This window comes from Nannobrachium achirus (assembly GCF_963921795.1).
Source record: "Nannobrachium achirus genome assembly, chromosome: 7".
NCBI lineage: Eukaryota > Metazoa > Chordata > Actinopteri > Myctophiformes > Myctophidae > Nannobrachium > Nannobrachium achirus.
In genome coordinates this window covers 46,759,378-46,783,514 of record NC_137816.1, presented here as the reverse complement: position 1 = coordinate 46,783,514, position 24,137 = coordinate 46,759,378, and the positions used below count along the sequence as shown (strand labels likewise).

The 24,137-nt window shown below is 42.9% G+C and overlaps 1 protein-coding gene across 1 annotated transcript in view; it reads left to right on the top strand.

Moving 5' to 3' along the window:
* LOC308288792 (mothers against decapentaplegic homolog 6-like) overlaps window positions 1-11,722 on the top strand; it is a gene marked incomplete at its 5' end in the record, with an annotated part of 29,518 nt that extends 17,796 nt beyond the window's left edge. The window contains one exon of the mRNA XM_080730262.1: window positions 10,388-11,722. Coding sequence (XP_080586388.1) covers window positions 10,388-11,031 — 644 coding nt within the window. The 3' untranslated portion in view covers window positions 11,032-11,722. The remainder of the gene's footprint in view (window positions 1-10,387) is intronic.
* Window positions 11,723-24,137: the final 12,415 nt, after the last annotated feature.

The following is a 24,137-nucleotide window of genomic DNA, read 5'->3' as shown; positions in this document are numbered from 1 at the left end:
CACGTCCCTGCACCCAAGAAATGGCATTTTCTATCATTTACTTACCCAGTGATGTCTTTCAGTCACAGATAGTTTTCTTTTGTAAAATATATTCCTTAACTTTGAATAAAGAATCCAAAGATTACGGAAGAACTTGATGAATGGAATGAATCAGAGGACCTATCAGAGGATTTAACAACAGCAAAACTATAAAAAATCTGTTCATAAACTCCAAAACACGGTCTGCTCATATAGTGTGTCCCAAATGTCCTCTATCATTTTGTATAAAGCTCCAGTAAAAACATCTTCTTTTTGATGAAAATAATAATTTTAAACCCGGTTCAAACCGTGACATGCACGAGCGAAGAACGTGCATGTGCGTGCCAATGGGGTTCGACCCGAGCTCATTCAGACGCACGCGAGCTCCCCGGCACGCATGAGATGAGACCTTTAGCCCGGAAGACTTTCAAAAGTTTATTTTCCTCAAGAAGAAGATGTTTTCTTTTTACCAAATGATGGAAGACATTTGGGACACACTATGGCCCTCATTTATCAATGGAACATAGAAAACAGCTTAAATTCCATCCCAGGGATCATCTTGACACACGTGTGATTTAACAAAGGGTTGTATAGCCTGCCAATCATAGCGTGAGAATAGAGCTTCTCGCGCTATCGATCGTCAACCGATCGTCGTTCCAATAACACGCCCTTAAATATTCTCGAAACACTCCGATTTTACGACATGAAGAACCGTAATACGACCCAAAAAGTACAGAAAGCCATTAAGAAAGAGCAACTTGGGAAGTTCCCCCACCCGCCTCGCCGCCTGTCATCTCCACGTCCACACACACACACACACACACACACACACACACACACACACACACACACACACACACACACACACACACACACACACACACACACACACACACACACACACCGCCAAAGCTGTGTGTGCATTTTTGGCACACTTGTAGAACTGCAGTCCCGCGGTGTTTGCCAGTGGGATTACCATGTTCTCCGTGACGATATAATCTTCATCAAATAGTACATGAATTACACCAATCACATCGTCATGAATGGAATACCTTTTGGATCAATTTATTTAACCCATTACCGTGCAGCGTGCGTTCAATCGAGTGGAGACACCGCTGTTATGGTTTAAGAGGTGGTGCCATAGTTTTGTTCTTTTTCTGGTTTTCATGTGTCTAGGAGGTTGTACTTCATTAGACCCCCTGGTGTGGTTGTTATGAGCAATTATGTATTCCCTTTGTATTTTGTATTTCTTCCTGGAGGCTGACACCTTGTGGGTCAAAAGTGCCGATCCAAAAACAGTGATTAAATTACATCATATAATCATCCCCTCCCCTTTTACCATTCACCCAACACTGTGGGTGTGGCTAACTTCAGCTGGGTCACCACCCATCATGACAACCAGGCATACTTAATGAACTGGTGGGAATTGATGAATTGATCACTGGGATCAATTCACCTTTTATTTGTCAAGCTGTATATCCGGTACCATTTAAGCCCTCTATTGGTAAAACGTACTTATAATATACGTACTTGAGGCAGTCTTTTTTTTTCACTCTCTACCAAATCTCCTTGCCAAAAAATAGCTCACGAGTTGTGAGCTTGTAGATCAGCACTGTTTTGTCAAATGTTCCGCCTCATGATAATGGATGTTGGGGATATTTCGATTATCGCGATAATATCGTAAATCGCGTACATTTCTTTGGTCTCAACAATCGTGATATGAAATTTTCATATCGTCCCATCCCTAATGCAGAATACTAGTCTTTTAGACATTCTCTATTTACTTTCCTCGAGAAAAATGTTTGAAAATCATAACTGTAAACTATTTTATGTTTGAAAGTTGAGTAATTGAGTGCGGTTCTTAGAGGAAGCTCGTCTTGCTGTACGTGGAACTCAGCTGGAATTACGTCAGCGAAACTGAATAACAAACTGGGGACAAAATAGAATAAAGACAGGGAAACGTGATTTACATATTTACATGACAAATAGACGTTCTCGCATTTTATAATTTCCTACTATGCGGGACAAACCGGCCTTCCCTGTGCCGTGCACTCTATAGTGCACTTTGATGTGACAGAAATGCAGGAAACGGGCTGCTTTCTCGCTTCCCGTCGAAGGAGATGGACCGAGGCTTTCTAGACTTGCCCTCAAGTACTTCTTCTTAGGTATTTTACAGGAGAGGACAGTACCTTTCCTGTGGCTTTGTTTACCCGTGGCCTCTAGGTATGCAGGCCTATTTGTATGACTGGGCAATATGATTGACTGGAGGCAGAGACTTGCCTCCCTGACTGTCTTCTTAGGCCATTAATGCTTCCCTGGAACTCTAGATTTTAACCACTTTAACCATTATTTTATGCTTTAACTATTATAAAATAGCAGATATACTAGCTCACAGCTCTGCAAGCTTGTAGATCTGACCCCGATTCTATAAATGTCTTCTAAATCCTTGTAGGGTTTTTGAAAAACTATCATCAGTGGTACTTTGTCATGCCAAGGACCCCTAGAATTATATGTATTTGGCCTCCGACACCCATCTAAAAAAATGTATGCATCAGGGACACCCCCAGAACCACCTATTTGAGTTACACATCTACAAGTTTTACTAGTTAAAGAGGCAGTGCCATAGTTTGTACTTTTTCTGGTTTTCATGTGTCTATGAGGTGACAGTACTTCATTAGACCCCCTGGTGTGGTTGTTATGAGCAATTATGTATTCCCTTTGTATTTGGGGTTTCTTCCTGGAGGCTGACACCTTGTGGGTCAAAAGTGGCGATCCAAAAACAGTGAGTAAATTACATCATATAATCATCCCCTCCCCTTTTACCATTCACCCAACACTGTGGGTGTGGCTAACTTCAGCTGGGTCACCACCCACCATGACAACCAGGCATACTTAATTAACTGGTGGGTGTGGCCACATAAAAACCTAATTTTAACTCTTTCTGTACAATCTTTTGGGAAAAACTCCTCCTCCTAGTATAATCATAATACCTGATACTCATGTTTTAGGGGGAGGGGAAATCATGGCACTTCATCTTTAAAGCATAAAATAATGGTCAAAGTAATAATGCGTCCCAGGTCTTAATGGGGTTAAGTGAAAAGCCTAAATGAAGGGCTCTGCTGATAAGATGCCTAATCACCCTCTGCACTGCATCACAAAATACATAACAATGGAGAGAGACAGACAAAAAAACTAAACTGTATGCGTTTATTTTGTGTGCAAGAACTTTTGTGTGTGTGTGTGTGTGTGTGTGTGTGTGTGTGTGTGTGTGTGTGTGTGTGTGCGCGTGTGCGCGTGCGCGCGTGCGTGCGTGCGTGCGTGCGCGCGTGCGTGCGTGCGTGCGTGCGTGCGTGCGTGCGTGCATGTGTGTGTTACGTGTGTGTACTCCAGTAACATCCTGAGTGGTCATTTAACCTGTGAGGGTCCATTTCTTATACAAGAGTTAAACGAAACCATCCGGATTGTACTGTGTATATATGCGCGCGTACGTGTTTGCGTGCGTCAGGCGCAGGAAGGCCCCCGTTGTACGCTACTGTAAAGTCCTTGTCTGGCTGATAACACAGGCCTCTGATGGCAGAGATAGTCCAGACGCCAGCCTAAATGTGGCTTGCTGGATTGAAGTTGCTCCGTAATGATAGTTGTCTCAAACAACACAGAGCCTACCATTCGCAAAGCCCAGGGAGGGGTGTGTGTGTGTGTGTGTTTTTTTTTTTTTTGCTTTTGCCCTTAATTTTTTTTACAGTGTTTTCTTTTCCCTTTGGGGAGTGGGGTGGGGTGGCGTGGGGTGGGGGGCGAGGAAGTTTAATCGAAACAAAGCATCTCGTCATAAATAATGGAGGGGAGGGGCCCAGGTTTGTCAGTAGCTTGAATTCTACCCCCGAACCGCCCACCTCTAAACCACCCGCTTCTTTCAACGCAGTGGAAGAGTCTAATAACTGGAGGGGAATCTAATCCTTGGCACTGGATGAAAGACAAGCATGGCTCTCTTTCCCTCCCTCCCCCCTCTCACTCTGTCTCTGTCTCTCCCCCTCCACTTTTTCCATGGATGCTGGTTATGGTTGGCAGGGTATCGCGCTCTCTCTCTCTCTCTCTCTCTCTCTCTCTCTCTCTCTCTCTCTCTCTCTGTCTGTCTCTCTTCGTTTCTCTTTCTCACCAACTTTCCTTACCTCCAGTCCATACTAGTTGAGGCTGGCAGGAGTCTGTGTGTGTGCCTACATGTGGAGGGAGAGGTGCAAGGCAGGGAGTTCAATTCTGGGCAAAAAACCCCATGGGGAGAAAGGCAAAGAATTGAAGTGGGAGAGTCACTGGTTTGAAGGCCTGGTTCAAGAGCCTGCATGTGGGGAACCTGTGGGGAACCAGCAGGAAACTGCTCCTTTGACCCCTGAACTTGGATTGCCACTATTTTCAGCGAAAAAGAACAAAACAAAACAAAAAAACCTAGAGTGTTTTACGCGTTCGCTTTACTCACAGATCTTCATTCATAGTTCAACTTCGCCAACATTCTTCATGGTGAATGACATCACGTGGCAGGATTCTTGAATCTTTGAAAATATTGGTTGTGGTTTTTTTTTTCTTTTTCTGTGATTTTCCTTGAAAGATCATTATTGCGTTTTTCATCATTGTACGAGCCCCCTCAACAGGCGCACACACACACACACACACACCAAGAAATGGACGATACTTTTATCTCCACTTCTTCTAGTTTTAAGTAAAAAAAAATAATACTATGTTTTACTGGGCTTTCCACGAGATTGGCACTAAAAGAGGGCGATTTTGAAAATGCAATAACAAAAGCTACTTATCTAATTGGTAAACAGAGCTGTTAAATGGTGGTTGGGTTAAATGGTTGCAGAACACTGTAATCGCTGCCAGCCCTCTCCCTCTCTCTCTCTCTCTCCCTCCCTCTCTCTCTCTCTCTCTCTCTCTCTCTCTCTCTCTCTCTCTCTCTCTCTCTCTCTCTCTCTCTCTCTCTCTCTGTCTTCAACACCCACACACACAGATGAAGCATAAACGCATGCACACACACACGCGCGCACACACACACACGCACATTCTCGTTCACTTCCTAAAGCCAAACATAAATATACAGGTAACCTCAGATTTGAACCCTCATTTATACATTTCATTGACAGAGTTTGCAGCCTTTCACCTCTGGTTGCTCGCTGCTCTCCTCACACCAGCTCATTACACTTAAGTTGGACGATGGCCAAGGTGAGGGATGATGACACCTATTAGACGTGTGCCAAAAAGCATTATGACACGGTCTGCTGCAAAGAGCTGTCAAATACCAGCGGAAACCTTGATTTAGTATGGAATGTAACGTCACAATACAACACTCCATCCATTTCATATGTCAGTGGTTCTCAAACTTTGACATTTAGAAGGTCTCCCCTTAACTTTGACACAGTGTACAAGTGTACAAATGGAACCAAATGGACCCGCCAGGGTTCATTTGGTTCCATTTGTACACTGTCAGAGTTACAGACTTGTAAGGGTCAATTTAGACCCCCATAAAGGAACCTAGAGAGTCCCTGAAATCCACTTTGAGAACCACTGTCATATGTAACACTTTATTTTAAACAGGGTATACATTTTGTACAAATCTTAATTAAAGTCTAAAGCCTTTATAATAATTAAATGTGGTAACAAAAGCCCCTTTTCGACTGCAGCTTTAGCACCACACTACACGACACTACACCGCACCACACCGCACCACATAATCTACATTATCTACAATATCTACATTCTACACAAAAGTACCCCTATCGGTAAGAAACAAATTGACCTTTTTAACTTACAATATAAATTTGTATTGCAACTATACTAAATTATAATACACTATAATGGATTATAACTGTGATTATAATACGATACAATCTATTATCATGTATTACTATATATGTATTAATATATTACTATGATAATTATAATACACTATAATAGATTATAATAGTGGTTATAACAAAATACAATCTATTATCATCTATTACAACTATATCCTGGTGGTCTAAATGAAAAGTCAGTGAGTGATCAGTCATTATGAAGTGTTTGGCCCTGTTTGGCCTAGCTCAGACCTACTCTAGATTGGATACTTTTTAGTACCACGTTTAGTACTGCTTTCACACCACTCTACCCAGGTCCTTGTAATGGAAAACCTGGCACAAGTGGCCGGATTGGATTGGTGTGGTGTTGGGGCATGTCAGTGGAAAAGGGGCTATAGTAATGCACTGTTGTTAATGTTAACAAAGTGATTCAGTAAAATGCACACGCCGCACTAATATTTGAACACTGCATGTTGAGTGCTATACACAGCTCTGTAGTTGGACCCTTTTACGGCAGGGGGTTTCAAAGTGGGTGTCGGGGAACCCTGGGGTGCCGTGCCCTTGATGCCAGTCCAGGGGTGCCTCGAGATAATTTGATAATATTTGGAATTCATCAATATCACTACATCATCAATATCACTTCACTATGTTAGTAAAACAGACCTGATTTGCACTGTACTTGATCTACGACAACACTCTTCACCAAAAAATTATTTTTGGTGAACCTTCCCCCCAGAATATAGGGATACTGGGGTTCAAGTGGTTAAACGTCAAGTATAATGTTATTTTCAGTCAGTTCTGATGGAAACGGATATTTCTCCAATATGACATAAGATTCTAAAAATTAACAGTGTAATTCAGGGGTGCCGTGAATGAAAAAGTTATTTACAGGGGTGCCCTGAGTCAAAAACGTTTGAAAACCCCTGTTTTACGGGACCATTTTGGTTACATTTGTTCACTCTCAGAGTTAAATCAATACCCGGGACACTTTATTGTGCATTTTGGTTTCATGTCTACTTTGGGGATCAGTTTGATAGTGAGCTCACATAAAGTCTCTCTGTGTTTCCGCTGACATGTTTGTGTTGCCTTATTACAGGGAAGAGCATGGCTTGTAAAAGTCTATGACTGTGTGTGTGTGTGTGTGTGTGCGTGCGTGTGCGTGCGTGCGTGCGTGCGTGCGTGCGTGCGTGCGTGCGTGCGTGCGTGCGTGCGTGCGTGCATGGTGTGTGTGTGTGTGTGTGTGTGTGTGTGTAAAAAGAGAAAGAGAGAGAGAGAGAGAGAGAGAGAGAGATTCCGCTAGCCTGCTCTCTCTTATTTGCGAGCTGTAAAACCTCCAGACCGCAGGAGTTGCCAGCCTGGAATTTACTAATGACACACGTGGGCCTCAGATGAGAAGCACAATTTTGAGAAAAAAAAGAAAAGTGTGTGTGTGTGTGTGTGTGTGCGTGTGCGTGTGCGTGTGCGTGTGTGTGTGTGTGTGTGCGTGCGTGCGTGTGTGTGTGTGTTTGTGATGGATGCACTGTTTGGATCAGCAGGCCTAATTTCTGTGTTCGTTTGTGTGAGGCGATAGCTCATCAACCACTGCACAACCTGCCTGTGTGTGTGTGTGTGTGTGTGTGTGTGTGTGTGTGTGTGCGTGCGTGCGTGCGTGCGTGCGTGCGTTTGCATGGGTGTGTATCAGCTACGCACACATATAGCCCCCAACATTCATCTCCCTTAAACATCATCGCCCCCCCCCCCCCCCCCCCTTACACCCCGTAAACTCAAATGGCTGGTGTGCTAACAGAGCTAGCCTAATCTCTGCCCCAGTTTCACCAGCACCAAAAAAAGAAAAAAAAGAAAACAGCTTGTTAATGGGAAAAGGGCAACCATTCTGGCCCCTGATGGAAGAAGGGGGGAGCCGTGCTAGCCGGGCCTGTATGAAAGGAATGGGGCCACAAGCACATGGGCCTTTAAATCCTCTGTGTCAATAGAGTCTCTGGAGCAAAATAATGGCATCACTCTGTGTGGGAGTTAATGCGAGCTGATAGCATGGGGGCTGGGGGGTCAGGGGTTCATGGGCTTGTGCTGGGTTGTCAGGGAGCTGAATGCTGGGCACCCCCTCCACCCTAACCCCACCCCCCAGCTCACCCGTATGGTATAGGGAACAGGGATTGAGGCCACGAGACGTCCAGCCCCTCTCTGGTGTGTTGTAGACCAGTGATTCTCAAACGAAACCTTTTACATTTCATGGTCATGGTCTCCCCTTAACTCTGACAGTGTACAAATGGGTCCATTTGGTTCCATTTGTAACACTGTTAGAGTTACAGACTTGGGTATGGGTCAATTTAGAACCCACAGAGTCCCTGGAATCCACGTTGAGAACCACTGCTATAGAGCAGTGGTTCTCAACCTTTTTAGGCCACAACCCCCAAAATAATCATATTTTAACTGGGACCTCTGGGGGTCCCAACCCACAGGTTGAGAACCACTGCTATAGGGAACAGTGATTGAGGCCACCAGACATTCAGCCCTCTCTGGTGTGTGTGTGTGTGTGCGTGCGTGTGTGCGTGCGTGCGTGCGTGCGTGCGTGTGTGTACTGTAGACCTCACCTAAGGATTGTAAATGGTCACGGTTGTTTTATTGAGCAGGAAACGGATTTGAAATCGGCTTTTGGTGATCAATGAACGTTTGTTGACAAATGTATACAATGTATTACGTTAGCTGTAGATTTTCATGAATTGGACCAGGCTGTGAATGGTGATGGTGATGGTGAGTGAAAACCTCCCTTCGTGGGATGGGAACCTCCTCTCCTCTAATCGTCTCTTTCCACAAAGTAACGTCATTCTGTTGTTGCATTGTTGGAAAAACAACTGACATAACAAAATCTACATACAGCACCAGAAGAAGAACCTTTCGGTTAGCGTGTCCGCCTTTAGATTGAGGGGTCAGGGTTCGGTTATCCAGGGATCTCCATATCTCCATATATGGGCATAAAAGGGATTTGTTCCCCCTGGCATCACAGGGATCTCTCTAACAGGGCATCATTAATATCGATGACATCAGAGAACTCCATATATGGGCATAAAAGGGATTCTGTTAGTGTGACATCACAGTGAAGCCAGAGCGTGATGTCAGAGCAGCAAACCTATACTGTTAGAGTGGTTCCCCTGACATCACAGTGACATCAGAGCATGATGTCAGAGCGACAAATGAAGGGCAATGACGAATACTGGTAAATAATCTGTACCCATATAGTCTTATTCATTCACAAAGACAACAAGAAATTTGCATTTGATCAACTCGTTAGTTGAATAAATAGATTAACCTATTAACCTTAACTGTTAATGATGAACTGCCAGAGTTTCATACATATTTGACTCGCTGAGTTCCTTCAACAACAAGGTCACTCATGATGCTAATTCAAACTGTGGTGGTACTTTAGCTGCAATAACTGGTCAGCTGTTGTATAAACTCTTGGGAAGATGCGGTTTTAGTTTTGCGCTGATTGCTGTAAAGCCACTAGGGAAGATACAGCAACTGACCAATCAGTGCAAGCTTATCACCCTCTCTGTCCTATTCCTCTCTGTCCTATTATCACTCACTTCACCCAGGGCAAATAAAGGCTGGTTGTGTGATTGAAGTGCAATACAATGTGTACAATATCTTATACAATGCCTACAGAATAATTCTAGCAATATTATTGCAATATTTTCAACTGCTCTGTGCAATATTATGATATACATGCCTTATATCACCACAACATACACATACCGGTATACTAACAATACTCTTCACATGTCTCACTAACCCTAACCGATATTCCATGAAATATTCCTATTTTCACTTTAATAGCCTATACGTTTGTTGATTTTCCTCAACCATGATGCGTTAGCTCAGATACATGCTAACGCTATACAGCGCTGTTTCTTCTGCCTTCATTCCTTCTGCCTACAGAATGAGGCTGAGAAAAGTCACAAAAAGTCAGCCAGAATCCCAGACAGCACAGCGACTTATCGCTGATGCCTATTTCCCTCTGTAACAATGTAGGCGATATGTAGCGTCGGGAGCGTTTGCTCATTGGGAAGATGCATTTGCAACGTCGATTGCCAATTTAGCTCCTCGCTCGCGCAGCATCGGCAAGCGACGTCGCAAATGCATCTTCCCAATGAGCAAACACTCCCGACGCTACATAGTGCATACATTGTTAAGGCCCATTCCCACTGGGCCAGATAAACAGATACAAATATCTGTCTCCATTCAAGTGGATGGTAAGATACATAAAACATATCTGTGACAGATATTTTTATCTGTATCTTACCATCCACTTCAATGGAGACAGATGTTTGTATATGTTTATCTGGCCCAGTGGAATATTGGCCTTAATACTTACATGTAAATCATACTCTTATATTTTGTGCTCTTTTACTTCACTATACTTTATGTTTTTTTCTCTGTCTCCTAATCCTATCCGTATGTGAACATGCTTGGCCAATAATCACACTTCTGATTCTGGTTACAAACGCTAACGATAATCCTTGGGCTCTCTTCTCTCTCCTGTGCTCCAGACACTGGTACCTCCCTGGGCTCCACCACGTCCGGCGGCCGCCACTCCCACTGGTGCAGCGTTGCCTACTGGGAGCAGCGGACGCGCGTGGGCCGCCTCTACCCGGCCCACGAGCCCTCTCTCAGCATCTTCTACGACCTACCTCAGGGCACGGGCCTCTGCCTGGGCCAGCTCCACAGCAGCAACTCCCACCACAGCCCGACGCAGGACAACTCCGGCGGCGACAACAGCGGCGCTCAGCCGCCTCCTCGCGGCAACCGCGGAGGAAGTAGCGGCGGCGTGCAACAGATACGCAGCAAGATTGGCTACGGCATCGTGCTGAGCCGGGAGGCGGACGGCGTGTGGCTGTACAACCGCAGCCAGCACCCGGTGTTCGTCCACTCGCCCACCCTGGACCTGCCCAGCGCCCGGGGACTGGGGCTGTGCGTAAAAAGGGTGCTGCCGGGCTACTCCCTCAAGGTGTTTGACTATGAGCGCTCCAGCTGGATTGTGGAACACGGCGTAAAGCCAGAGTGCCAGGAGGGTCCCTGGGACCCCCATAGTGTCCGCATCAGCTTTGCCAAGGGCTGGGGCCCCTGCTACTCCAGACAGTTCATCACCTCCTGTCCCTGCTGGCTGGAGGTGCTACTCAACAACCACAGATAGCACACGCACACACACAAACGCACGCACGCACGCACGCACGCACACACACACACACACACACACACACACACAAACACACTAGGGATGGGACGATAATCGCTATTATGATTTATCATGATAAAAAAAAAACACTCACAATGATCTTATCGTGGAGATTTAATGTATTGTGAAATTGTCCTCCGTCATGCATTGTGATGAATTTTACTTTTATTTGCCGAGCTGCATATCCGGTACCATTTAAACCCTCTATAATTTGTCAAACGGACCTGTAAATAATGTACTTGATACATTTTTTTTTCTTTTTCTCTCTCTACCAAATCTCTTTGGCAAAAAACAGCCGATCTACAAGCATCACAATGCGTCGCAACCGCTATTCTTTGGTAAAAAGTTCCGCTCCAGGATAATGTTGGGGATATTTTGATTTTTGCAATAATATCGTAAATCGCAATTTCTTTGGTCACAATAATCGTGATATGAAATGTTCATATCGTCCCATCCCTAACACACACACACACACACACACACACACACACACACACACACACACACACACACACACACACACACACAGAAGGGGGAACTGAATCCAAGAACTAGATTTGATCATTACCTGTGAAGTTGATCAACGGTATTTTCTTTTACGCATTTATTCTTATTTTTTGTCTTGAGTACTTTATTTTAAATTCATCTCGCTCAAGGTGGCAAAATGTAAACTTTGAAAACACCTAAATATCAGTCTCTTTTTCTGGCACAGGCCACACCCACTTCCAGTTCATATAGAATAATATGCAAATGCAGAACATTTGTTCTTAAAGGCATAGAAATGGTACAGTACAACCCCTCCAACACACACACGCACGCACACACGCGCGCGCACACACACACACACACACACACACACACACACACACACACACACACACACACCAGAGTCACACGTGAGGTTTCTCAAACAAGTAACCTAAATATAATCTACCTAGATTTAATATAAGACTTTATATATTATATAAAATATATTATACTTGTAAATACTTGAGTCATTTTTACAATGCAATTATTTATGTGTAATGTGTATATGGACAAAATAAAAGGAACAGGAACATGCACTTTTGATTCTATATTATGCTTTACTGAGTTTTTCAGTGTCTTTGAACGTAGGTAAAAACTGCAAAAATAAGACAAAGCTGGTTTATGTTCTCATGATTTACCCATTTCTATGGGTAATTATGTCATTCACACATCGACAATAAAGTATTGATATTATATAAATGGATTTGTGTTGGTTTTATGTTGTAAAATATTATACCAGTGCTATACAGTAATTACTGCTAGTCTAGTCATCGATTCACAGTTATACCTCGGCATACTTTTACCATGGGATCACGATAAGTAAGACTTATAACTTATATGTATATTATGTATATCATTTATATATAAGATTGTAACAATATTTCGTTATCACAATAACCAAAAAAATCACAATAGTAGTATTATTTATTATATTTTTTATTTTTTGGACAGTGGACAAAGAGCTTTGGTGTAGAGGGGAAAAGAGCAGACTAAGTACAGAGTGAAAGGTCACATTTATTAAGTATTGACGGTGCAAGTGGACCCCTAGCCTGTTGAAGACCCCTGAACTAAGGGATATCCTCCCCCCGAAGCATGACACCAGTCCCTAAACACCCGCCACTTGCTACTGTACTGCAGCTGAGTGGAGTGGGGCCACAAGGCTTGCAAGGTGTTGACCACCTCCTTGTATAGGCCAAGTGCAGTGGCCGCTTGGCAACCGGAAGGTTCCCAGTTCGATCCCGAACTCCCTCAGAGTTACTAGTCGAGGTGTCCTTGAGCAAGACACCGAACCCCTAATTGCTGCCGATGAGCAGGTTGGTGCCTTGCATGGTTTCCTCCACCATCTGTGTATGAATGTGTGTGTGTGTGTGTGTGTGTGTGTGTGTGTGTGTGTGTGTGTGTGTGTGTGTGTTTTCTTTTTTTTCCTTTTTTTTTGTTTTGTTTTTTCATTGTAAACGTTTTTTTTTTTTTTTTTTTTTTTCATTGTAAACGCTGCTGCTAAAGGGCCACAAATGAGCTTCAGTATCTGGGGCTTTAAGACCTAGACTCAGAGTCTATAGGTGACCCATCCAGGCTTGCACCTGGGACAGCATGTCCTGCCTGATTGAAAGATACCAGTTGGCCCTCCAGTATCCACTATCCAGTGAATCTCTGCCATCCATGGTCCCTTCTGGCCAATCCCCCTGGTGGCAAAAACAACGAAACAAGAACAATGTCACAGCCACGAGGTTAAAAACCAGGAAGTCAAGGTTTTCACATTGACAGATTGTGGGGTAAATCTTTCAGCACATTGTTTGGCTATGCTTTAGACTAGAGACTTTTGGCTCAGTGTTATGATTGCAGATGGAACGCCATACAACAAATAGAGACCAGGTTGAAAATATTAGAGTGTGTACAACCCAACGAGGGGTGCCATAAGAACCAAGCCAAGATAAATGAATAAAAAGAATGAACTTTGATTCTGGTGACTGCCTGTAACTGCTGGTAACTGCCTGTAACAGAACATCATTTGTGAGTTACAGTCCTTTCAAGCTATGCTAAAAAGGAGTGCAACAGTAATGGAAAAATACTTTCATCAGTGGCAAGAAACTAAAATGCATATCTGAGAGATTACACAACAAACCACAGTGATTACACAGACCCAAACCCACTCTGGTAGGAGAAAGTTCTGTGTTTATAGCATAATGGCATCCTGTTTAGCTCTTTCAACAACACAATTATTCTCATATGTGCGCAAGAGGTGAAAACCAAGAATAGCTTAATGAAAATACAATGTATAAGTAGTTGTTGGCAAAAAAGAAAAAGGTATGGCCATTAACCTTTAGCTGAGATGCTTGTGTTACTCCCAGTATCGTTAAGGCAGCTGGCTTGGCTTGTAGGCGTTATAGGAGCCTGAAGCTCTGTAGACTGCTCGCTGAAACCTGTAATTAACTTTAGCTTGAAGAGTAAAGAAAAGTTGATTACAAAGTCAGAGGTTGTGAGGAAAATGAGGCAGTAACATATTGCTCCGTCATTCAAAGAGCTTTTCAAAGTTTCCAACATTTTGACATAATGTTTAGAGCGATAATCCTAGCCTTTATGCCATCTTAAAACTTAAACTGCATTTTATCATAGCGTGTTGAAATTATAGGTTTTGAAACAGATGATTTCAATAACAACATTAGATGCTCTCTCTCCCTACCAGGAAAGAACCCTGTTTAAGCAATGATATTTTGGGCCGAGCCCAATGTTTGCATATAACAAAACAGCAGTGTAACCGAAACCATTTACACAAGCCCTGGGCATTCCCGTACACCCCTCAAAAATTCCAACATATATTTCAGTCAAGTCTCCTCTGCTTTTCCGGGCCAAGTGTGGGATTTGCGGTCGGGATACAATGGAGGGATTCAAAGGGGGGCTGCGAGGGTGGGGGTGGTCCCAAATCTACAGTGTTCCTCTCTGCCCCCCTCCCCCAGGTTTTCTCATCTGAAAACACCCTGCCTGTTCTCTCATCTTAATTATTTTTCCTTTGTCAGGATTCATGACAAAGCAGATGATGGAGCAGATGAAATAAATCCCTCCATGGGCTGTGGTGTTCTGACCCTGCGGTGAACTGGGAACGAGGTGGTCTAATTCGGCTGCTGCCGAACTCCACCCCTTCTTCAGCGTATAATTATCTCTATTCAGATCATGACGGTATAATTATATTTATGAATACAGCATGAATATTTAATTAGTGGAAGCCATTTCCTTTTTTTTTCCACCGCAAACAAACGGCTAAGCATCATTAGGTTCAGCTTATGTACTGTAATCGATACCCAGATTGACTGTCGACTCACTCTGACAAAATGTGTTCCTCATTAAACAAGTGCAGAGGTTGGGGGGGGTAATTGTTATCATAATCAATGCTCATCATGGTAATGAAGAAATTATAGGGTTTGCAACGTTGTAATGTCCAAAAGGGTTTAATAAGAAATCTGAAACCATACATGATATCCCAAACAAAAACAGACTGTCACAGTAATTCAAACTCCAGACATCATCTCTCATCATTCCACCATTGCCTCACCATCATATGTAGATCAATACCATGACATCGACCCATCTCATGTGCAAAACCACAGACAAACTCAGACATTTCTCATGCATGGTGAAGAGCTGCCCGATAGCCTTCCCCGTAGGCTACTCACAGACAGTACTATCTTGCCACTGACACTGGAACAGTTTACTTAACTAGTTTTTGCTAAAACAAAAAGGAAAATAAGAGATGAGAGACATATTTTTATCAGGTCTTTATCACTCTAAGTTAACTCTTTACTGTCCTATATTTTGACTGAAGAATATAAACAACATAGTTACAAAGCCAACTGAAAATAAGAAAACTAATAACTCTAAGATTCTACTGTGTTTACTTTATAGACCTACTGCTTGTTAAAAGTAAATTCAATATCATTAAATATTCAGTTGAACGCTAGGTACACAGATTGAAAGTGTTTCTCTTTTGCCATGATGACACAATCAGATTCCTTTGTTTTTCTTTGTTGATTTGTATTCATTGTTGACTTAATAACATTATGTTGAAGAGATAGCCTTCTGGTTGTTTCAGGACTTGCGTAGTGGGACAAATTATATTTAAGTATATTTAAAAGTAAAGTATATTTAAAGCACAATAATTGAAATTTGTTCAAAGTCTATTGCCATTTGAATACTACTGTGCACAAGCCAAAGCGACCGAAGGTTGCAGTTTAGTATGAGAAACGGCACATCATGTCTCTGTCCGTCCGGATGTGTACGCTTTTTTACAGTCTATGGGTTTGCCGCTCTGACATCACGCTCTGGCATCACTGTGATGTCAGGGGGACCACACTAACAGAATCCAGTTTATGCCCATATACGGAGATCCCTGATGTCATCAATATTAAGCTCATATCTAACAGGACTTCATATGGGAATGCCCATATATGGAGGAAGACAGCCCATATCTGTGTGGCTGGTTCTACAGACAGGGATCTCCATACATGGGCATAAAAGGGATTGTATGTATGATGTCAGTCAGATGTCATAGACGCCATAGGACTTTCACATAATGAATAACTGAGTAAGCATGTTTAGGGTCTCACACATATCTTCAGTACATAGATCTCCATATATGGGTACCAGGGTTCTCCATATATGGGTAACTGGTCCGATATACATCACTGGCCTGACGGGCAAGACGCGGTGTGACCTTGCCCTAAAGGGCGAGGTCGCTTGTCGCCCTTAGGCGTCTTACTAGTTGTAAGGCTGTACTGACTGATAATACATCTGCCTTCATGACTTGAGTCATTGTCATTTATGTTCCTATAGACTAGAGGGTATGCGCGTGACATCATCATCATACCCGGACGTTATACGGGAACGCCTACTGAGTGGCAAAAAAAAAATACTTTCTGGCCTTGACAGCTCATACTTCCAAACAGAAAAGTCCTATCTGATTGCATTAAACGATGTTAAACAACGTTAAACTCACTTTGCCACACGTTTTGCCACTTGATTTGCCATTCACTTGTGCATGCACATACCCTCTATACGTAAAACTATTATGCTGCACACATTCTGTAACTCTTAACTCAAGTTGACTCCATTGGCGCTCCGGTTCCGCAGTTGTAAAGTCCCTGCCCACCACCACCACAGAGGTTGTGTTCGAATCCATCGTGGTGCATCCGGCTTTGTCTGGCGTCTATACAAACACAATAGACCTTATTCACACCGCGACCATCGTTGATCACATGACCACATGGGGTGGCAGCCTGCATTACAAACCATTGTAAACAATGGAGCGATGGTCCCAAAATATGAGTTCTGTTCAACCAATTTCTTTTGACCAAATTGACAAATGGGCAGATGATAACTTCAACATCCCCAAAATGATCAAATAGAAGGGCTACAGTAACTGAATTGATTACATCCACGGTAACGATATTCAAGGTAAGTTAGGTTGTAACCTTACTGTGTACAAAGACTTGCTATCTGTGCAGTGCTTACTCCACCATCATATTAATTTGTTGTTAGATTGTTCCTGATTAATATGCAAAAATCACGAATCGATACAGTAAGTTAATATGAATATGATGGCAGAGCAAGCACTAGTCAGCACAGATACTGTAGCAAGTCTTCGTACAGAGTAACATTGTAACCTGCCATGAATATTGTGGATGTACCCTTCTATTTAATCCTTTTGGGGAAGTTGATGTTGTCATCTGCCCATTTGTCGTTTTGGTCAAAAGAAATTGGTTGAACGGAACTCATATTTTGGGACCATCGCTCCATTGTTTACAATGGTTTGTAATGCAGGCTGCCACCCCATGTGGTCATGTGATCAAAGATGGCCGCGGTGTGAATAAGGTCTATTGGATTGTGGGTGAGGGAAGCCGGACAGGAAGGGTGATATTGGTCATTGCACATACTCCTACAGGCTGGGATGGCACTTGTCAGGAGTAGGACAAAGGCCAAATACGTCCTCCCAGTGGAGGCTCCTCAGAGACAGGTGAGTCAGTAGGATACAACTCCATTGAGATGCACTGAGATGGAAGGGCAGCATTTAGGCCAATGTCTTAACGGAATGATAATGATGATGGATCACAAAGGTGGTATACATTGTATCCAAGGAGTATGTGTGACTTCACATTATGCTGCAATGACTTTGTTCAAGGTTAATTAATTCCATTAGTTATGCTAATTTATAATTAGTGGAATCTACCACAGTAAATGCTATTCCATTAGATGTTCCACAGAGCACACACATGTCATCAAGATCCATAGACATTAGATAGACAGACACACACACAACCAGTAAGACGGGCGAAAAGCAACCTCGCCCTAATGGGGACGCAATCCGCACAGGACGGAATTCATTTGCAAGTGTGATTCGAGTTGCGGTTGGTTGTCTAAGTTGGACTGGTTAAACTGACACTATGAAAACTGTGAAAAGTGAGGACTCTACAGATTCATCTTTAAACCATAGTTTTGTGGGGCCATGTTTTTCGTGCAAAACAGATGCTTGCAATGGATTCAGAATCATGAAAACCCCCTATAGTTTGACCCCTCATATGCTACTTAAAGCAGATTGATTGTTTTAATTTCTTTCCTGTATAGTAAAGTAAATGGGACACCAACTTTAGCGGCTGATAACACCAAATTAGCTGTGTCTCAGAAAGGGTTATAAATCATACCAAAATATAATCTACAGATATAGAGCTTTTCAAAAAGGCATAGTAACCTTTGGTTTTGAACTAAAGAGTCAAATTATACGCTTGCTCTGCCCAATACTGGCTCTTCTGGCTGTGTGCTCCAATGAACAAAATTATGTTCATGTTCGCTTGCAAGTATAGGAAGCCGTTTGGAACTTGGGATGGGAATGGCTACAGTGTCGCTGCACTAGCCACTCCTGCAGATTGTTTATTGGGGCACATCAGACATGTTCAGCAGTGAGCAGAAACGGGAAGGATAACATGTTCCTCCACATGCGTTGCGCCCCACCAACTCCTCACTGTCAGGTGACTGTCAGGTGAGCTGTGTGTATTAGTATGGGAGGACACATGTGGTTGTCAACACTCTGCCTATAAGAGCAAACAGTAGGGGGCAGCAGTGACAGAGGACCACACAGGGGAATTGGCATAATGACAGAAATTTGGAGGGGATTTCATTTTTTTAAATACATACATATGACTGTCTCTTGAAAACAGGATGACCTGTCACTTACAATCTATCCAAGGAGATTTGTCTCCTTCATTGCACCGTTTTCTACTCTATGACAAACACAAACCATTAGCATAAATCTCACTGATGTACACATTTTCAGCTGTAGCCCCTTCAATGAATTACTGTGGCGCTAGCTGTTTATTTTTTTTAGCCTGTCTTTGTTTTGTTTCTTTAAGCACCATGTCTGTCAGCCTTATAGTGTAATTATATGGAGACAGAGACGCAGGAGGGGGGGCAGGCATCGGAGACAGCCTTCTCTTTCAGCTGCTGTGAGCCGCGACCAGTTACTGCCTGGAGCTGTGAGCCTCTTGAATGGCAGCCAAGAGACTCCTCGACTCCCTTTTTAACCCCTTAGATCACCCAAAGAGCTCTTTCTTCCACGCTTTACCTGATGGTTTCTTGAGAATGGATTTGATCTCATCTGAGACTTTATTTGAGGCAGGGGTCTTCAAAGTTTTCAGGCCAAGGACCCCTTTGCTGAGAGAGAGATGAAGCAGGGACCCCCACTATATAGCCTATATATTTTATACAATTGTGTTGCAGAATAAAAATGTTCATATAGATTTCTTAGACAGCGTAGACTTGTTTGACAGCACTGTCATCAGTGTACGTTGGATTAATGTGCATTTTCAGACATTTAACCACTTGAACCATCAATACTTGGTCTGCTATTCTTTTCCCTCTACACAAAACCTCTTTGCCAGGAATAGCCGATCTACAAGCTGCGAGGCGTTGTGAGCTTGTAGACTACTATTTTTGGCGGTTACACTCAGTGGGGATATTTCTGAATGGGGATGTTTCTAAGTGGGGGTGTTTCTGAATGGAGGTCTGCCCCCATTTTGGGCTAAGGTTCTACTCAGAATAGGGATGCTATAGGGTTCAAGTGGTTAATGTAAAAAACGTGATCATATCACACAAAGTTTTGGCGTAGTAACTCTGAGGACCCCCTAGGGGTCCCGGATCCCCCTGTTGAAGACCCCTATAAGGCATCAAGGTGCTTATGTTATGCTTATTTTGCATATGTCATAGTCATAGTTGCAATAATAACATTTAGCAATGTCGTTCCTAATTTTGTAGAACATTTTTCTATCAGATAGTGTCTCAGCAAGGAACTATATGTTTGTCCTTCCCACAAACTGTTGTGACAGTATAAGGTTACTGGCACCAGATCCTCTGAAATCCTCTGAAACATTTTCTTCTATATTGTCATATTTTACAAAATGTTGATTTTAGAGCTTATTGATTTTTTTTCTTTGTCTGTTGTTCATGGCTATTGCCTGATGCCCTATTGGCTGTGTACTTTAAATGAGCCACAAAAACATGACAAAGATACATTAAATGGGCCACAAAAACTACCAAAGTTATTGCTTGTAGAACTTTATTAGTCTTTTTTATGTATAATTGTACAATTTTCAACATAAATGTTTTATAGGAATAGGATTAACATAATACTACACAGCATGTATGGACCTTGGACATTACCTCTCCTCTAACCTTGCCACTATATGTTTAAAACCCCAATGAATAATGGTTAAATTCCCTGAAGCCAACATTACAAGACACTACTAGTAATCATTGAAAGGTTCCATGCCACAGCACTCAGACAATAGATGTAAAAGACACAGAGGATGCTTGACGAATCTGAAATAAAGCAAGCCTATAATGCGGCACCATTTTTACAAATCCATAACAAAGAACAATACTGCCCAAAATGCCCAACATCAGTCCAACACCTCTTTCTGTTTTCAATTTGTCATTGTTCAGGGATAAAAGGCTTCCTTTACAAAACTCCCATTTACCCAAGATGCCACTGGGAAAAAGAAAAGAAAAGAGAAACACTCACACACAACACAGTAAATGTACAACTGACTTCTTCTTTTTTTTTAAGCGTTCTTAATGCTTTCCATATACTGTAGGGCTCTGAATGGATGCAGGATATGCTGTCACCCCACTCTGCTTTCCAAACTTCCAGAATGAGGTTTTGGCTCTGGGAGATGCCAGTGCGGTAGATTCCACCGCCGTACCGACCCTGCTCAAATTTCCTCTCGCTGGAGGAACGACGGGTCTCCGCCCAGCTCTCTTGATTCTCCAGCCCCAGATGGAAAAAAACTCAATTTCCCCCCTTTTTTCTGCCCACTTGAGTCATTTTGTAGACTTTTACAGGGTAGTCTATAGGGTGTTTGCTTGTGCCTATATCTGTGTGTGTGTGTGTGTGTGGAGGACAGCTTAGCTCTCTCTGTTTGTGTGTTTTTTTTAAACTGTGGTGTATCAAACTTTATAAAATGAATGTATTTTCTTCTGTGTCTTAATACATTGATAACTTTACCAAATAAACAAGTCCTGCTTCCCCTATTCTTTATGAGATCATGCTGCTTATGGATTATTCTATCTGGTCCTAAAGATTAGCTGAAAAGTAAAATGTTAACAGATTTATCTCACAGCGCACAGGGCCTCCAAAAAGCACCTAAAACACTCTCCGGTTACATGTTTCCCAGTTATCTACATGCAGCATCACTATGAGAATCATGCCGTTACCTGTCCATCAAAACGTGTGGAGTTCCCCAATGAATGTTCCAGAATTGTTGATTTCAAGACATTTTTGCCATTTGTACTGTCAATTTATGCTGTATTCTTTGTATCCAATTATATGTACAGTATCTGCTTTTCAAGATGTGGAAACTTGAAAATCAGTCTTTTAGGTCACATGCATTTGTAGCTATTTTGGAGTCGGCTGTAAACAAACTTGCCTACAATACTGAGTAATGGTGGTGGCTTGAGCCCCTGCCCTTTTATCTGTCTGTAAAAAGTGCCCTCTCCAGACCATGAAATGCCCAAATGCCCTCTTTCCATGCCATACCTGAAGGCAGCATTCAAGAGAATTGCCTTGTCCAAACTCTCCTGAACTTGAATGCAGCATCTTATGTTGAAAGAATTGCCCTCTCTCTGTGTAGAAATCCATGCCGTTACGCCACATCTCCAGTGTTCACTTGATTATGCTTAGTTCAGTATGGTATCAAGCACCGAAAATAGCCGACAAGGTCTGCTATTTTCGATATTTTCACCAAAAGGCCCTTTTACAAATTTTAGCCCCTGCCTCTCTAACATTCTCTGCACGTCCCTGCTGGTGATTGTGAATCCTGACAAGAAACCTGCGAGGGACCCTGGACAGTCAGCTGTCAATCAAGGCACACGTTGCAGCACGGTCTCTTGTAGGGGTTGTGCTGTACGACAGCATCCAGAACGTCAAACCCTTACAAAGGAGTGTGAGCCCAGCTCCTGATCTAGCCGTATCCAGACCTGACTATACTGCAACTCCCTCCTTTATACTGGTCTGTCTGCCTGCAAGCGTTCTTCTCAGTCCTCTACACACCACTGGTTCCCAAACAGTGGGTTGGGATCCATTTGTGGGTCACGGACCAACTTTTATGGGCCGCGACTCGAGTAAAAATCAAATTTTATTTCCCTAAATTTTTGTACATTTTTATACATTTTAAAACAAACAAACAAACAAACAAGCTCACAACGTGGCACGTGTGAGCTTGTAGATCTGCTGTTTTCACTAGTTTGGGGCAAACGTCTAATCTCTCTTTTGGGTCTTGAGAGAACCACTGCTCTACACAGCTGATCCAAAATGCTGCAGCAGACCTGTTCCTTGCCAAAGTTTTGTTTTGTCTTGTCTCACATATACTGCACTCACTCCACCAGTTGCTACTTTCATCCGATTCAAAACACTGCAGACGTCCTACTAGTTGGCTAAGGCATATGGCACAGCACCCCCTATACACTACCTGTAACATATCATTCCAACCATACACCCCTTCCTGCATACCACAGTCACTCGGTTCTCTATCCCTCCCTTTCCTAGCGATACCCTGGCCAATGCTCCAAGTGAGCTACACCCTCCTATTGTAGGTCAGCTGTAGAACAATCTGGCTAACCATCGTCAAATAAAAGGGAACGCCCTCTCTGTTTTGTTCCTTTTCATCTGATGCTATCAGAGTCTGTCTTGAGAGATTAGCTGTAGAATGACCCTCCAGAATCAACTCCCCATCTTCACCTCTTGAATTCAGACTCCAGTATCCAGATTATGAAGGTGCACAGCAAATTCCTTGGCAATCCAGCGACTACTATAAGGGACAAAGTGCTGGATGGACCGTACAACCAACCAGCATAGTCAAAGCATGCTTAGCACATTTACTATAGTCAGTACAGCTCTGGGATGGGCTTGTCAGTACTCCTACTGTTGAATGGTGTGTGAACACTAGTTAACACAGATACGAATCAGTGTAAAGAATGAGCCTCTGGCTATGAGCAGATAGTCTTGACAGCATTACAAGTGGTGACACTTAGCTCTGTTCTTTCCAGAAGGCTACTGTAGCCATTCACACACAATCTGTAGGAGAAAATATCATTTAACACCAACTACCCTGAAGTGCTTGACCCTGAAATTAGGCATAAAGCACTGTAGCCCCCGAACAACAGAACCTACAAAAGAGTAAGGTAATATTCCAGACAATGAATAAGCAACTGTCAGCAACTGTATTTGTAGCTTTGGAAAAATCGAAAATGTTTACCATTTCGGGCCATCTTTGCCTAATGGCGCATGCCCAAAATAGGGACACCGGTTTGAAAGTGGTTAAACTTGACTCTTTCATCTCTTTCCTTTCTTCCTTCCTTATTCTCACACATCTTTCCCATAATCAAAGCCTTTTACTGAACAGTGGCAGTGAGCTAGAGCCAACAAAGCCTTATTGTCCGACCTCCTTTTGAAGCAGCCAGATACAGTGATTTTTCATCTCTCACCCTTTGTCGAAAGCAAGGTGTTAAAAGCAGAAATAAAAGAGAGGGGCCACAGGACTGTCTCCACAGGACAAAAGCAATGTTCTGTGGGCCGCTGCTCTAAAGACGACATGTTTGAAATTGAAGAACTTAATTTCGGCTTCATCATGGCGACTAGAAAAGACAAAACTGCCTCGTTTTCCAGTTGGAGTAACCAGATAGCCTTTCAAAAAGACAGTTGAGGTGTCATGTAGAATAAGAGATGCAGGCGACTATGCATCTGACAAAGTACCCATTCTTATTTTCCAGTCTCCCTGTGTTAAGTGGATTAATGGGAATTCTCTCGTATGTTTTTCACAAAACTGCCTATCACACTGAGGTGGAGTTGAGAAAAGTATGTTGGCCCGTCGCAGTGCTCGTGTTGTACAGCAACTCCCCCCAGGCAACAACTGGATGTTCTTGAACAAGCTTAGTGTGATAGTTGTCAACACATACCCTCCAGTGCTTACGTTGGCTCTCAAAGGTAGTATCTATGCAAC